Source organism: Schistocerca serialis, chromosome 3 (assembly GCF_023864345.2).
Source record: "Schistocerca serialis cubense isolate TAMUIC-IGC-003099 chromosome 3, iqSchSeri2.2, whole genome shotgun sequence".
Lineage (NCBI taxonomy): Eukaryota > Metazoa > Arthropoda > Insecta > Orthoptera > Acrididae > Schistocerca > Schistocerca serialis.
In genome coordinates, this window is record NC_064640.1 from 942,674,615 (window position 1) to 942,692,229 (window position 17,615).

Consider the following 17,615-nt stretch of genomic DNA (forward strand, 5'->3'; position numbering starts at 1 on the left):
TTTTGGGTGATGACCAAACCTGCATGGCCCCAACAGCCATCCTGGGCTGGAAAGGGACGGCTGCATGGGATGGTGTTCCTGGCCGGGCCATAGGAGATGCAGGAGCGTCTGGGGTTGATGCCCATGGAGCAGTTCAGTGGGGCTGTTGTCGCCAAACAACATGAACCAATAGGAAGACAAAAACTGATCCAAGGCTACACTGGATGGGGAACGAGTGGCATACATTTTCATTTGCAATTTAAATTTTCTAACTAACCTTTCAGCCTCACCGTTCGACTGTGGGTGAGAGGGTGGAGCAAAAATGGGGCAAATCCTGTGGGTGTTGCAGGAGGAGACAAACTCCTGCAACACAAACTGAGGGCTGTTATCAGAGATCCACATTGCCGGAAGTCCTTCAATGGAAAAAATTTCCAACAGAACTGCCACGGTGGCAGAGGCTGAACTTGACGGGCAATGAACAACATATGGGAATTGAAAGAATGCATCAGTTACTATTAGCCAGTATGCATTAAGAAAAGTGCTGGCAAAATCAATTTGGAGACAGTCCCAGTCCTGCGAAGGATGCGGGCCCAGAGACAACATTGTTCACTGGGCAACTTGCTGTGATGCACATTGAGAACATGCTGTAACCAAATGAGTGATACAGCCATCCAAACCAGACCAGAAAACATGATGGCGGGCTAATGCACTGGTGCATGAGACGTCCAGTGATCAGTGTGCAGCAATTGCAGGATCTCCGAACTGTGAGTTGAGGGAAACAGTATGCGAAGAGCTGAAAAGTCCATATCAAGGAGTACAACAGCATCAATGACAGAGAAATGATGCCAAAACACACAGTACTTACGGAGGAGTCAGATGCCGGTTATGGAAGTGCTGGTAGCACTAGCCTGCGCACCCCGAGCACTACCGATTGGAAAAGCATTGACAGTTTGTTGAGTGCATTCATCAAGATGGAAACAGAGTAACTCTTCCCAATCAAACACTGGGTCCGGACGAGCTGGAAGACAGAAGAGCGTGTCAGCACTCCCATGTTTAGCCATGGGGTGGAAGTGAATCTATTAGTTGTACTGAGAGAGGAACAGTGTCCAATGCTGAAGGCAATGTGCTGCTTTGTCTGGCAGCAACGCTGAAGGGTTAAACAGCTGTTGATCCATAATCAGATGGAATTTTGCATCATAAAGGAAAGCATGAAACTTCTTTAACACATAAGCCACGGCGAGGGCTTCTTTCTCTATTTGTGAATACCTAGTCTGCGTCAAATTAAGTGTCTGCTACGCATATGAACACTGCCCCAGCCCATGCTGGGTTGTGTCTGTTGCTAACTCTAAATGTTGACCCAGTTGGTAGGTTACGAGGCAAGGTACAGATTGTAACACAGACTTCACCTTGGAAAATGATGTTTCACATGCCTGTGAGCAGTGAAAGGACATCCCCTCATGCAGTAAGGTTCATAATGGTTGTGCACTCGACACTGTACCTGGCAAAAACTGAAAATAATAAGCAATCTTACCTACAAAAACCTCAAATTCTTTGACCGACGTAGGATGCCACAATGGCAGAGAAATTGTGACAACGGGGTCTGGGACCAGCACTAGAGACCTTGAACCAAAGATAAACAACAGAAGGCTAAAGATGCAGCACTTTTCAAAACTGCATTTTAACCCAGCAGCATGTAACACCAGAAAGAATGTACAAAAGTTGTTGAAATGTTCTGAAATGGAGGAGCCTGGCACTACAATATCATCAAGATAGTTGGCACAGCCAGGCACAGACCTCATGAGTTGTTAAAGAAACCACTGAAAAATCCCTGGTGCATTGGCCATGCCAAATGGTAACCACAAGTATTGATACAAGCCAAAAGGCATGTTAACAACCAAGAGCTGTTGAGAGTCGGCATCAATGGGAAGCTGCAAATATGTATCAAAGAGGTCAATCCTGAAAAAATGCTGACCACAAGCAAGCCTATTGAAAAGTTCGTCAGGGCGCGACAAGGGATATGTGTGAATGATAGACTGGGCATTGTCAGAAACTCTGAAATTGCCACAAAGGCATAACCGTCCCGATGGCTTCTTGGTAATGACTAAGGGGGTAGCCCATTCTTTGGATGCAATAGGTTGGATGACACTGGAGACCATGAGGAAGTCGATCTCTGCCTTGACTTTGTCATGGAGCGCCATCGGCACCACACGAGCCTGAAATAAATGGGGTCTGGCCAAAGGTTTCATGGTGATGTGGGCTTTGAAATTATTGGCACAACCCCAGCCCACAGAAAATATGGCAGAAAATTTAGAGCATAAAGAGTAAAGTTGTGTATAATGCACTTGATCAGAAATGAGACTAGCTTCATTGGAAATAGTAAACCCGTAAAGGTTAAAGAAGTCCAAAGCAAACAAATGTTTAGTATGTGCATTGTTCACCACCAGGAAAGTCAGCAGATGAACCACGGACTTATACGTGACTGGGGCTGAGAAGCTACCTAACATCAGAATGCTTTGTTTATTGTAGGTGACTAATGTATGTGATGCTGACTTGGGGGAGAACCCAAGTCCATGTATGTTCGCAAGTTGAATAATAACATGGCAGCACCAGTGTCGATTTCCATGTGCAAAACTTTCTGATACACCCTAACATCAATAAAAATCTTATTGGGTGCAATGGAGAGTGTGGATACATAATTGACATCCATGTCAGCATCTGCAATATGCTGTTGGAATTTTCATTGCTGGAGCAATGTGACCCATTTTGCTGCACTGGTGGCAAACGGCCCAATTACTTAGGACAATATAGCCTATCATGAGTGACAAAACGAACGGGGGGAGTTGAAGCAGGTTAAACTTCTGAGACCTCACCATGATTCAATTTAAGTACCCACAGCCCTCTTAACCTCAAACAATTACGCAATCATCAGGACTTTGGAGAGGGAGAGGTTTTCACATTGAAAAGCCTGCTCACGAACCTCATGATCAGAACCCAACCAAATGATTGCGCCACAAGCCACTTGGTTGGCATATGACTCCTTATGTACATCAATGACAATGTGACGATGATGGCTTCAACCATGAACCTCAGCTGCCCAAGACTTGTAGGAATGTTCCGGTTTCTTTCTACACCAATAGAACTGAGCTGAACTCAACTCAAGTAGCAATGATGTGCATCTGTTTACAGTAGTATTTCAAAACAAGGTTGCATATGTTATCAAAAGACAGAGAAGACAGATCCTGCAAGGGGCGAGATGGAAAAGGAGTTGATACATGCAAGGTGATAACCAAACAAAAAGAAAGCACAGCATAAGGTAGCATCAGTCAATCCAAACACATGAAAATGCTACTTTCAACAGACTCATTGTAATCTGGAAACAGCCAGGGATAAATGACCATGGTAGTAACACGCAGAACAAGAGGTTCAAGAGGTAACGCAGCAGGCAACGTGGATTGAGATGGACCCAAACTGGCCAAAACAGAGGCAAGCATTTGAAATACCTGGGTTTGATTGTGTTGCATTGTGGCAAACACCACCTGCTGTTGACTAAGATGCTGCAATGCCGCAGTAAGAACCCCTTGCTGATCTACAAGGCAGCATAAAAACTCATCAGTAGCCCTGTCAGACATCGCAGACACAAACGGAGGACCAACCAGAGACTGAAAACTGGGCAGAGAACAATCCCACACTCGTAGTCACTTGGGTTGTAACATGGGCACACAACACAACCAAGAATACGAGTACAACTTTATTAGACTGTGGTATGCATGCCAATCATCATAACATAGACTGAACACAATAAGATAAGGCAAATGCATGCAAGCAGTAATAACATGATAACTGAGCACAAGCGTAGTGGGGTAGGGCTTAAATAGGCACTTGACGGTGGCGGGCTTTATTTGAATTTCACAGTACTGCTCTTTTGCAGTACACACTCACAGATGACAACACTCTGCTAAAGTATGTGGCTTTCAAGTGTGTGCGCATTACTTCAGGTTTTCACATAAAATTTCAGAGCCATTACTTTCAGCACTCCCTCGTAGATGTAAATGTGAAACGCTTTCCCAGAAGTCTCCTAATAAACTGAAGTCAGATAATTATTCGCCTTCCCTACAACTGTCCTTATGTCCTCATTCCATTTCACGTTAAACTTAATGACATGCCCCTCCCACTACAATTTTTTGGCCTTAATTCATTAAAATAACTTGGCCATATGCCAATATACCTACTGATTATGTCAGTACAATATTAAGAAATAGTGAGCTAATATCAGAACGTGAAAGGAACCAATGCAGTTTCCAAGAAGTAAACAATGGTTAAAAAAGCTACCAGTTTTATAGCTGCAGTCTTCGTAGATATTTACTGCTGATGAAAATATCTCAGATTTCTAGCAATGCAGCAGTGTTACATACTGTCACATTTCATTCCAAGGAAGATCAGGATTATATGGCAACTGAGTTATAACCCATGTCAATCCAGCACTTTATTTTAACACACCATCTGACAGGAAACCCTGAGTACTTTTCATCAGCTACCAGCTGTGTTCCCATTATTATTATTATTATTAATCTTTCCACACCATGAGTGCTCTCTGTTGCAAAGCAAAATACTGAGCCATTTCATTTTGTCACCACAAGTTGTTTTCCAAATTGAGTATCTTTTACACGGGCATCCAAGAGCTAACCTTCCACTAGGAAGCTGCTTTGTTACTCTCTTGATGATGCTGTTTGCACGGTTTCAATGAAATGCCCAACCAACTGCAATATTTTGGCTTTAACGTTTGCTACTATATCAGCACATCTGTGTAAATCATACACTTAATAATTATGTGGGATTTCCTTATCTTTAGTATTGCTGTCTCTTATGGATCCAAATGTTTTCCTCAAGATTTTATGTTCAAACTACTAGTTTTCAGAACCGTAGGTTACAATTCGTATAGTTAATGATTTGTCTATGTCCAATAAAGATACCTTAGAAAGGTATTTTCTTTTGAAAATGTCTTAAAACCATTGAAAGAAGTGTTAGTCTTTTGAATTTGCATTTCAGCTGAGCATCTACAAACTCCATCGTTTCCAGGTCCCCAGTTCCGTACAATACAATATCCCAACATGAAAACTGTCCTGCACCTGGCTTGACTTCCGAATCCTCTGCTGGCTCTACACAAAGTCTCTTCCATCAACTTACCAATCCCCTCTCCCCCTCCCTCCCGAATCACTTCTTGCCTTTGCTCCCCACAGCCGCTCCGCGACCCAGAATACGCGAGTGCTTCTCCGCTTGTGCCAGTAAGAACTAGCATTCCCCTACTAAAAATATGCACAGTTAAATTACATACTGAAAATGAACCACCATCTGAAAAATAAACAAAGCTACACACATGACTTAAATAATATGTCATTTGCTTCCAGTTCTATTGAGCCCGAAATAATATTCTGTCTTTTACAAGCTTAGATCTAAAAAACTAATCATGGAAGTAGTGCATACGCACTTATACAAATAACAATGAATATACTTTAAAAGTATGGAATAATAAACTTAGCCTGCTGATTTGACGGCTTTTCATGCACAATCTAGTGATAGCATCAAATCTTATGGATAACATACCTTTTTCCCATTGCAAGTGTTTTTAACATTGGGAAGGTAACTTTTAAATAAATGAGTTAGAAAATAACTACTAATTTAGAAAAGTGTAATATGATAATGAATGGAGAGCAGTGAGACTTGTCATACTGCGTTCATTTGCCGTGTAACTGTGAAGGACATATTTGCGTAAAAAAGATATAAGAATGCAATCTTATGAGAAAACAGAAGAGCTCAAGATAACAGAACTCACTGACCTTTGCAAAAGTTGCGCTATTAATTTGCTGGGTATTATTATTTTCTGGATGGCAACTTAAGATGTAGTACATTGTTTTATCTGCATTACTCTGAAGACCTGTTCCTTTTGTAGCATTTATTAATCATGATCAAGAGCTTTTAATTCATTTTCACTATCAACTAGTTACAATTACAGCCATTAACAAACAGAATGTTCCTATCACCGCAGCAGAAAGTTCTACAAACTGAATCACTGTTGCCAAACAATATTTCAGGTACTTTTATGAAGTGACTGATTTTTATGATACATCTCCTCATGTAGTTACAATATTAATGATAATTTAAACAATATAATATACGTATACACTAATGACCCAAAACATTATGACCACTGCCCACAATGAGACTGAATGCTGCCTGGTGGTGCTACAGGCTCATGAGGCAGTAAGGAAAGTATATAAGCAGAGCAGAGACAAATAAGCAATTATTCTAGGAGTGAGATTTTCACTCTGCAGTGGAGTGTGCACTGATATGAAACTTCTTGGCAGATTAAAATGTGTGCCGGACTGAGACTCAAACTCGGGACCTTTGCCTTTCACAAGCAAGTGCTCTACCAACTGAGCTACCCAAGCACGACTCACGCCCCGTCCTCACAGCCTTACTTCTGCCAGTACCTCATCTCCTACCTCCCAAACTTTACAGAAGCTCTCCTGCGGACCTTGCAGAACCAGCACTCCTGGAAGAAAGGATATTGCGGAGATATGGCTTAGCCCCAGGCCATGGCCGGCAAGTTGCCAGGAAGTTTCAATTATTCTAGGGATTATATGGGACATAAATGGGAAAACCACTGACGATCAACTTGGACAAAGGGCAGATTGTTATGACCTGGTACTTGGTAACAAACAAATCAAATGGTGAAACTGATTGGCTGTTCATGTGCTCCATCTTGAGCATCTATGAAAAGTGGTTGAAAGAAGACAAAATCATGATTAAGTAACAATGTGTGTCTTTGTCGATCATACACGTCTCATCACAAAACGGGGAGGTCAGAGGCTCGCCCACTCTGTAAAGCCGAATAGGCAGAAATATCTAACAGATCTCATGACAGAGCACAATGTTAGTGTACAGACAAGGGTGTCAGAGCAAACCATTCAGTGCAAATTGCCGAATGTGAGGCTCTGGTGTTCCTATGTCCTCTGGTGTTCCTATGTCGGCCCGACGACACCGTCAGTTCCAACTGCAGTGGGAACAGCATCATCGAGATTGGCCTGCGCATCAATGGAAACATGACATCTGGTCTGATGAGTGGTGTCCTTTATATGGGTACTGCTCTGTGCTATGGAGGATATTCATCTAGGCTTCTGTGGGACTTGAAATAGTAATCAAACTCACCCTAAAAGCTGTGGACTATGAACATTACTGCAGACCACCTGTACCCCTTCATGCTCGATGTCTTCCCCAAAAGTGATAGCTCTTCCAGCAGCAAAACTGTTTGTCACATGGCCAAGACTATACTACAGCAGCTTGAGGGGCATGACATTGTACTCACAATGATGTCTTGGCCACCAAAGTAGACTGATCTTAACCAAATGGATCACATCTAAGATGCTGTCACGCAACATTTCCACACCTACAAACCAGGAACTGTGTGAGACGTCCAAAGACATCTGGGGCACTTACCTCCAAAAACACACAAAGGACTTGTTGAAATCATTCCACACAGAATCACTGCTTTATTGAATGCTGTCTCTCAAAGCGAGGGGGGGGGGGGGGTAGAGGGAGAAGGAGAGAGTTCAATTAGTTACTCCACATAAATTACATGTTATTGAGGCCATCAACGAAAGTAAGTTTTTTCAAGCATTTCCACTTATGGTTCTCTGTCTATACTCACTTGATCTCAAGGAATCGTCTACCACCATATGGAAAACAACATGGACTTCAGCTAAATTTGAATGTCTTGTCAAGTACACATCACCAGTTTGTAGATTCTTTGTCCCCAACCTTCGAGACTGGAAAAATAATAATAATAATAATAATAATAATAATTTGTAATCATGTAAGTGGATTATTTTCTAACCTTAACAAAAAGATCATTGGTAATAAGATTAATCTTGTTTCACCTAGAGTAGAATGAAACCAGTGAACCATGTTACAGGGACACTAGACATATTTTGTAAATGATTCTAGGAGCCAAAGCAAAGTTTCTTGCAAATTGACAGTATGCATCATTTATATCTATCAAGATACTTAAGTTTCTTTATATGGACTGGTGTACCTTAATAGTGCTTGAATAATTTGGAAACATAAGATTGCTACATGCAAATCATGCCGAGAGATGTTCTAGCACACATTTTTAAGAACCTCAAGCCAGATAATTATCACTATCCGATCAAAAGTATTTGGACATCTATTAGTGGACATTAGTTCCACCCTCTGCTGAGGACATTTTCAATCAGGTTTCTGAATGTCTGTGGAAGAATGGCAGCCCATTCGATCTCAAGAGTTGAAACCAGAGAAGGTAGTGATGTTGGATGGTAGGGTCTGGAGCAAAGTCAACATTCTAACTCATTCCAAAGATGTTCCATTTGGTTCAGGTTGTTACTGTGGCAGGTCAGTCTATTTCAGGAATGTTCCTGTCCATAAACCATGGTCTCACAGACGCTGTTTTATGATAGTGTAGATTGTTATACTGATACAAACATCATCTCCAAACCATTCCTCTGCCATACATAGCACACAATGCTGTAAAATGCACACATATCCTTCCATATTTAGCATTTTCTGAAGTGCCTGGAGGGACTCACTCCCCCCAAACCCCCCCCCCCCCCCCCCCCTTACACACACACACACACACACACACACACACACACACACACACACACACACACACACACAAAGTACTATACCACCACCTCCTCCATACTTTGCTATTGGCACTATACATTTGCAAAACCCTTCCATTGGATTGCAACAGTGTATTTTGTGATTCATCACTCATTTCCAGTTATCCACTGTCCAGTGGCATCACTCTTTACACCAGTTCAAGCATAACTTATCACTGACTGCAGAAATGTGGGGCATATGAGGAGATGCTCAACCATTGTACCCTACTCTTTTTCACTCCCTACACAAAGACATTGTGCAAGCTGGACTACTGGGAACACTTTGAAACTCTTGAATGATTCCATTTAATTTTTTACAATCACCCTCTGCAATGCTCGACAGTCCCTCTCCTTCAGTGCAGGTCAGCCTGGTCTTGGTTTAGCTGTGGCTGTTCCTTCATGTTTCCATTTCACAGTAACATCACCAACAGTCAACAAGGACAGTTTTAGAAGGGTTGAAATACGTCTAATGGATTTGCTACTCAGGTGACATCTAATGATTTGTCCACATTTGAAGTCACTGAGGCTCTCCTGACCTACCCATACTGCTGTTACTGCTTCCCTACTGACAATAAAATGCTCCCTGCCTCCTTTCCTACTGGTGGGTTTGCCTTATGACATTCACATTACACAGCAGTGTCTGGATACTTTTGATCAGGTAGTGTATACATTGTGGCTGCAGCTTGAGACAGCAATCAAGTATCATTTCAGTACTGTGCCCTTAGCACACCAACCTTCAATATCAGTTTCATGAAGGTGCTTTCCAGCAATGGATTGTTTTTGCAGATTTATTTTTATAACTGTAAACATTCTGCTTACTGACAAAGCTACATACACAAATTATGGGTACATAAATTTACACAATATGCATTAATAGGCAGTAAAGAATCCTTGCTGTCTCAAAGAATTTGAATTTCTGGTCAACCGAGTATAAATTTGTGGTACGGAATCCTCGGTGATTTCATAATTGGACCATATTTTAGAAAAACGTAAACCAGCCACAGTTACGACAATCTCTCACCAGGAACTCTTGAAAGGTGTAATCATAATTATATGACAAAATATGGTAGGACCTTGATAATCCGGCATGCTTGGGGATCTTTCTATGCCACGTCATCAGGTACGCCAGATTATCAAGGTCATTTTCAAAAGCCCGGTTTTAAAAAAGGGACATAGCCAAAACTTATGGTTCTAATGTATAAAAACAAGTAACTGTCATTTATTGAACACAGCAGGAGGGATTACAGTATATAAAAGTAAGAAGTATGTATTATTTTTCTGTGAAAACAAAACTGAATTGAAAATCTAATACTATTCTGCTCTATTAACTCAGTTTAAAGTTCAACGTTTTAGAAATGTTCAATATACATAAATAATTTTTTTGTATGCTGTTTACAAAATAAAAAATGCACCACTGATTTGAAAAGATCACAAGCAAGCTAAATAATAAAAATTGCCAACAAGATTTTAGTGCAGTTCAGTTGGCATCACTGTCTTTAGGAATAGCACACATATCTGACATCAAGTGCATGGAGTGTATCAAACTGATAGTTTAGCTGAAATTTTCTTCTGAGCCCTCTGCAACACTGCAGACTTCTTTCTTGGACTGAGCTCTTCTTTTGATAAAAATATGTTGTACAACGTGCAACTTCCCAACTTCAGAAGTGTTGTGTTGTTGGACAGTCTCAATGAATTACACAAAAGTGTTTAAGGCTTCTGAAGCCTCAGTCCAAGAAATGTGACTTGTAGGCATTTCTTCGTTGTCATTCTCAGTTTCTGGTGCCCTCTGTGGGTTGAAAACACTTTGCAATATCACATTGTCCATCCGACAGCTAATTTTCAGTTAATGTCGATCAATTGGCCAACTACTTCTGCTGAAAACACAAGGAGTTCATTAGTGAATGCAGTTCCAGAGCAGTCAGATGCTGAATCATCATCATCATTTATATCAGTTTTCACTTCAGCTTCTTCGATCAGTTTAGGCCATTGGTTTCTCCAGGCCCTGTGCAATATTTTAGTTTTGACAGAGGTCCAAGCATCTGTAGATATTAAAATAGAGTTTTTAATGTTAAAATTACATTGAAACTCTTTGATGCTGCTATCTGAGGTTATGATCTTTTGCACAAACATTCCTCTGAACCATCACTTGAAATTTTTTATACCCTCTTGCTCGAGGGATGGAATTAGTGACACAATACTGGCAGGTAGGTATGTGAAAAAAAAAAACACCTGACAGAGGCTCTGATTCTGGAGGATGAGCTTAGCAATTCAGGATAAGAACTGCCTTAGAATTTTTGGAACAACTTGACTTTAATCCATGCATTAGTCTGTGCATTGTAAATAACCGAGCTAAAAATACAGGAAAATTTCTTATGCATGCTGGACTATGGAGTCTGCCACAATATTAAGTGTTGGACTATCATGGTATTACTGCATATAATTTCTGTATGGTGGTTGTACTGCATATTTTGCTTTAGCGTACAGGCAGATATTGAATGAAACATATCTAGAGTTGCAGATAGAACTTGGTGGCATTGTTAAATGGTATACACTCACCCCTCATCCCACAATGACTTTTTTCTTTTAGGACATCTTTGAGGAATGGTGCTATATGACATGGAAGTGGAAAATTACAAGACCTGTGTCCAAATTTAGGCAAAAATACTTCAAGCTGTTTTTTGGTCTCTACATACTCTATCACTGTTGCACATTTTTGTTGATAGAAACTTCATTGAACATTCAAGATATCAGTTTTTAGTGTCTTCAAAATGTTATACATCTTTGTGTAGATAGTTGTTTACCTTGTATTTTTATTTTTCAAAGAATATTTATGTCTTTTATCATCTAAGAACTGAAATCACCCTGTTGCTGTTCTAGAATGAAACTTATTTTGAAGCTTTAAAATCACAGTGAAGTTTACCCATTTGGAGAACTGGGGGCATTTATTTCTTGTTCAAATAACACATTATATTCTATTGTACTTAATCCATAACATGTTTTATTTATTAATTGAACAAATATACTGAAAGTTTCAGGTACTCCAAATGGGAGTCAATCACTTACATCAAAATGATTTTGAGCCCTCCATATGCTTGGTGATTAACTGAAACACACTAGTGTTTCCAGCATCTACAGGGTGGCCAGAAACAGTCTGAAAAGCTTGTATGGATGTTGCAGGGCACATTGTGCTGAGAAATAATTTTTAAGAAAAAATTTGACACATTGTACCATTTCCAAATTAATTAGCATTGAAGTTAGCTGATTAGACCATTGCACATGCAAATTCAAGCAGCCCACCAGATACGGTATCACCAAATGTGTTCTTTGTTTGGTTTCCTGAAACCAGACAACAGAGGAATACACAAAATGGACATGGCATGGAAGTGAGGATAAAATCCAAGCCAAAGGCTGAGCAGTCTAATGCACTATTATCTAGGCTATGAGAAAAACTGACACTAATTGTATCTGACAAGCCACTTTGATTTGCACATGCAACAGCCTGATCAACTAATTTCAATGCTAATTAACTCAGAAATGGCACAAGATATCTAATTTTTTTCTGGGCAATTATTCCTCAAGAACAAGGCCAGCAAGCACTGCATTACACAACACCACATTTACTTCTGCATGACTACTCTGCAATTTACACTTAAGTGCCTGGCAGAGGGTTTTTCAAACCACACTCAGACTGTTTCTCCACCATTCTACTCTCTAAGAGCACACAGGAAAAACGAACACTAAAATTTCTCTGTACAGGCTCCAATTTATCTTATTTTATTATGATAATTATTTCTCCCTATGTAGGTTGGCAAAAAATATTTTCATATTCAAAAGAGAAAGTTGGTGATTAAACTTTCATCAAAAGATTCTGCTACCATGAAAAATGCTTTTGCTTTAATGACTGCCACCCAACTCACTTTCACATCCATCACACTTTCTCCTGTATTTTGCAATAATGCAAAATGAGTTGCCTTTCTTCAGACTTTTTCAACATCCTCCATCAATCTTATCCTATAAGGATCCAACCACACAGCAATACTTTAGAAGAGTACTGTAGAGTGACTGTAGTGAGGCAGTATCTTTAATACACTTGTCACATCTTCAAAGTGTTCTGCCAAAAAAATGCAATCTTTGGTTTGGCTTCCCCACAACATTATCTACGTGATTGTCCCAATTTAAGTTGCTCATAATTGTAACTGCTAGGTATTTAGTTGAACTGACAGTCTTTAGATTTGTATGATTTAATGTGTAACTGAAATTTAATGGATGTCTTTTAGTACTCATGTGGATGACCTCACACTTTCCCTTATTCAGAGTCAATTGCCACTTTTCGCACCATACAGATATTTTGCCTTAATCATTTTACAATTGCTTTGATTTTCTGATGAATTTATGAGCTGTGTGTTGATAGACTGTTTCCTTTGAGGTAATTCATGAAGTTGAAACACAGCATATATTCAAAATTCCCATTGCAAATAAACATTAGTGAATGGGTCTCTAACGTGCTGGATTACTTTATTTCCTTTCTTGAATACTGATCTGACCTATACAACTTTCCCGTCTTTAGGTATGGACCTTTCATTGAGCAAGTGGTTGTACATGCTTGTTAAGTATGTGACAATTGTATCAGCATACTCTGAAAGGAACTCAACTGATATACTATCTACTAAGTGGTGAAAGTTTCTTTGCTTCACCAAGGATATCTACTTCTAAGTTACTAATGTTGGCACCTGTTCTTGATCCAAATTCTTGAATAATTACTTCACCATCTTTGGTGAAGGAATTTCAGAAAACTATGTTTAGTAACTGCACTTTAGTGGTACTGTCATCGGTAATATTACCATTGGTATCACACATTGAAGATACTGACTGTGTCTTGCTGCTGGTGTACTTTACATATGATCATAATCTCTTTGGATTTTGTGTCAAATTTCAACAAAGTCTCATTGTTGGATCTATTAAAAGCACCTTACACTCAAATCTGCACGAAGTTTTGAGCTTCAGTAAAATAACACCATTCTTAGAAATTTTGTGTTTTTTCAAATTTGGCATGCTTTTTTAATTGCCTTTGTAACAGCATTCTGACCTGTTTTGTGTATCACGGGGGATCGGTACCATCTTTTATTAATTTATTTGGTACAAATCCCTAAGTTGCAACTGATACTATTACTTTGAATCTAAGCCACATCTGGTATTCACATACATAATTAGTTTGGAAGGAGTGGAGACTCTCTCTAAGGAAGGCATGAAGTGAATTTTTATTTGCTTTTTTTAAATATTAGGTGGTTGTTTAAGTTTGTAGATTTTTCTTTTGCATGTTGGTATTCTGGTTGCTACGAGTTTATTTATCAATTATCATTTTTTATTTGTAGTTCACTGTTTCTATTTGAGTTTACATATTACCACTTGGAGATAATGACTGGAGCAAGTGGTGAAATCTGTACATTTCTGACATATCCATCTGTACGAGTGTAATACAGGGGTGGCAGCAGTGGAAGGCAGCCAGAAACATTTGCACCATATATGCGGATAATGCCATTAAACAGAGCACAGCAAGAAAATGTTTTTCTCATTTTAAGGAGGATCATTTTGACATTAATTACACTCTACATTCATGAAGATCTTTTGGGTTTGATGAAGATTGTTCAAACACATTAATCCACAATGATCCACGTAAGTGTACTCAAGAACTGGAAAATATGATGAACTGTGATCATTCCAACATCGTGTGACACTTCCATGCAATGGGGAAGGTTCAAAAATCGAGAGTACTGGTGCCACATGCTCTAAGCTAAAAATCACAAAAATCAGCAGGTGGTCATGTGTGCATTTCTGCTTGCACTTTATCAATTGGCTACTCAACAACACAGATCATTCCTATCCTCTGTAGTTACTGGTGATGAGAAATGGTGTCTTTACACTAACATAAGGAAAATAAAAGAACGGTTGAGCCCAAACAAAGCAGTAAGTCCCCATACAAAGACCTGCATGCTTCCACAAAAGATAATGTTATGCATCTGGTGGACACCGCCGGTGTGATGTATTACAAATTGTTTCCCTGAGGTGCAACCATCACTGCTGACATTTTTTGTCAATAACTGAGACATCTTCCAGACGCAATGCAAGAACAACAACCAGGAAGTGATACTGCTCCACAACAATGCCTGCCCACATTCTGCTAGACTGACAAAAAATACTATACAGGAGGTGGGTTGGGAAGTCATTCCACACCCACCTTATTCACCTGATTTTGCATCTTCAGATTTTACCTTTTCTGCTATCCATCGAAACCTTCAAGGAACTTCCTTTGTGGATGAAAATGTGCTTCAAACATGACTTGAAGAGTTCTTTGCCTGAAAACTGTGTCATTTCTACAGTCGTGGAATCAAAAAGTTACACCAGCATTGGAAGATTGTTGTAAATAGTGAAGGATAATACATTATTGACAACAAAGTCTCTGTTATGTGTTTGTTTTAGGGAGCAAAACAACTACGGTCATCCGCGCCCATGTCAAAACTGTAGAACATGAAGATAAAGAGAGGAGTTAAATTAACTAAACGTCAATCCCAATTGACAGAAGAGAAGACAGTTAAAAATTGGGATATGGAGAAAGGTCTATAAAATATGCCATAGAGAAACAGAGGTCCAGAACTAAAAATTAAATGGTATTCACCATATTGTTACGACAGATAAAAAGTAAAACGCAGTCAACAGCCGCACTTTGTTCACTAGAACGGCTGATAACTCAGATGGCAAACACAAACGGGAATGTAAGCACTTAAAAAACTGGCACTCCATAAGGAAATTGTGGACAGTTAAAAGTTGGGTGCAATGTTCACAAAGTGGTGGGGGAGCACCACTTAACAAATGGCGATGGCTTAAGAGACAGTGCCCAATATGCAACCTAATTAAAATTATATTCCTCGCGAAGAGGGCCGAGAGGATGTTGTCCAAGCTGCTGGGGGAGGACCAGTGGTGATACCAATGTGACACCACCTGCTGACAGACGGCAACACACAAATCATCGGAGGGAATATAAGAACTAGCGGGCTGAGGTATGAGAACTGCAGCCTTGGCAGCAACGTCAGCGGCCTCATTTCCTGTCAGACCAATGTGACACCAGGAACCCACATAAACATCACAGTGGCTCCATGAAGAGTGAGCAAGTGACAACTTTCCTGGACCCGTTGCACTACGGGATGGATGGTGTGCAGTACACAAAAGCTTTGAAGGGTGCCGAAAGATTCTGAGCAGATGATGCAACTGAAAAGCCTGTGTTGTAGGATGTACTGCGTGGCCTGATACAGGGTGAAGAGCTCTACTGTAAATACTGAGCAGTGTTCTGGAAGCCGATACTGAAAAATGTCAGTGCCAATGAAGAAGGTATAGTGAAATTGGGCTGCCACACAAAGCCAAGGTGGTGAAGGGTTCACACCCACCGGGAAAGTTGCAGGTAGCGTGAAGTTAAGCTGCCTGAGCAAGAGCCAAAAGCGAGCTCCAGGAGGTAATAGAGAAGAGGGATGTGCCCCATACTAACAATCAAAGTATTCATTGAAGAAAGCGGCATAGGATGGATAGCCACACGTGGCAGACAAACAGCATGCATATCTGCTGAGGAGAAAGTCATCGCGGTAGGACAGCAGCAGTTTGGCAGCTTCTGTATACAGAATTTAACCGAGCTAGTGTAAGAGGTGCCAGTAGCCAAACATATGCCACAATGGTGGATAGTATTGAGACGGTGTGAGAGGGACGGGCATGCAGATGCATAAACGAAACACCCATAGTCTAGTTTCGAACGGACAAGGGACCAGTACAAATGGAGGAGGGTAGTTCGATCTGCACCCCAGGAAGTACCCAGAAATTCATACAAATGGTTTTGACAGTGGAAAAATGAAAGTCATTGTCAGTGCTCCGTGAGTAAAGATGATCGAGACATCACTGAAGATGCCGCTCAATGAGACAAGTCTGTGGAGAACTGCAATAGATGGCAAAATCATCAACAACAAGGGAGCCGGAGATGCCCAGCAGGAGACAGACCACTATAGGGTTAATGGCGATAGCAAAGAGGACAATGCTCAGGACTGAAACCTGAGGCACACTATTTTCCTGGATACAAGTGTTCAACAAGGCAGAACCCACACATAGCTTGAAAACTTGGTCTCTTAAAAATTCCTGAAGGAAACTGAGCAGGCAGCCATGAAAGCCCCATGTATAGAGAGAGTACAGAGGATACGAATGCTCCAGCAGGTGTCGTGGGCTTTCTCCAAAATGAAAAATATGGACACAGTCTTGGGACTTCCGCAGAAAACCATTCATGACATGAGTGGACAAAGTGATGACAATGTCAACTGCAGAATGCTGTGCTTGAAATCCACAATGTGCAGTGGTTGGTAAATTGAGAGACTCAAGCCATCACACCAGCTGGGCATGAATCATATGTTCCATCACCTAGCAAACACAGCTGGTGAGAGAAATGGGGTGGTCACTAGAAGGAAAGTGTTTGTCCTTACGGGGCTTAGGTATGGGGATGACGACGGCTTCATGCCAGTGTCTGTGAAACGTGCCCTCTGCCCACATGCGGTTGTACGTATCAAGCAAAAAGTGCTTGCCCGCGAGAGAAGATGCTGCAACATCTGAATGTGAACAGCATCTGTCCCTGGGGCAGAGGATCTGGATGGACTGAGAGCATGATCAAACCCCCTCATAGTAAAGGCAGCATTGTAGCACTCACGATTCTGAGAAGAGAAAGACATCGTTCAAGATGACTCCACTAGTTTCCAATGGAGGAAGGCAGGGTGACAGTAGGAGCAGCTCAAAATCTCTGCAAAATGGTGGGCCTAGATGTTGGACATAGCAACAGGGGCCACAATGACATCATCCACTACTATCAGGCTGGAAATTGGGGAATGGATCTTGGTCCCAGAGAGCCATTGGAGGTTG

The 17,615-nt window shown here is 40.7% G+C and overlaps 1 protein-coding gene across 1 annotated transcript in view; it reads right to left on the reverse strand.

Annotated features, from left to right (window-relative positions):
• Positions 1-17,615, reverse strand: part of LOC126471286 (protein C12orf4) — a 138,469-nt gene that overhangs the window by 44,259 nt on the left and 76,595 nt on the right. The window contains exon 8 of the mRNA XM_050099404.1: positions 7,685-7,802. Within this exon, the coding sequence (XP_049955361.1) occupies positions 7,685-7,802 (118 nt within the window). The remainder of the gene's footprint in view (positions 1-7,684; positions 7,803-17,615) is intronic.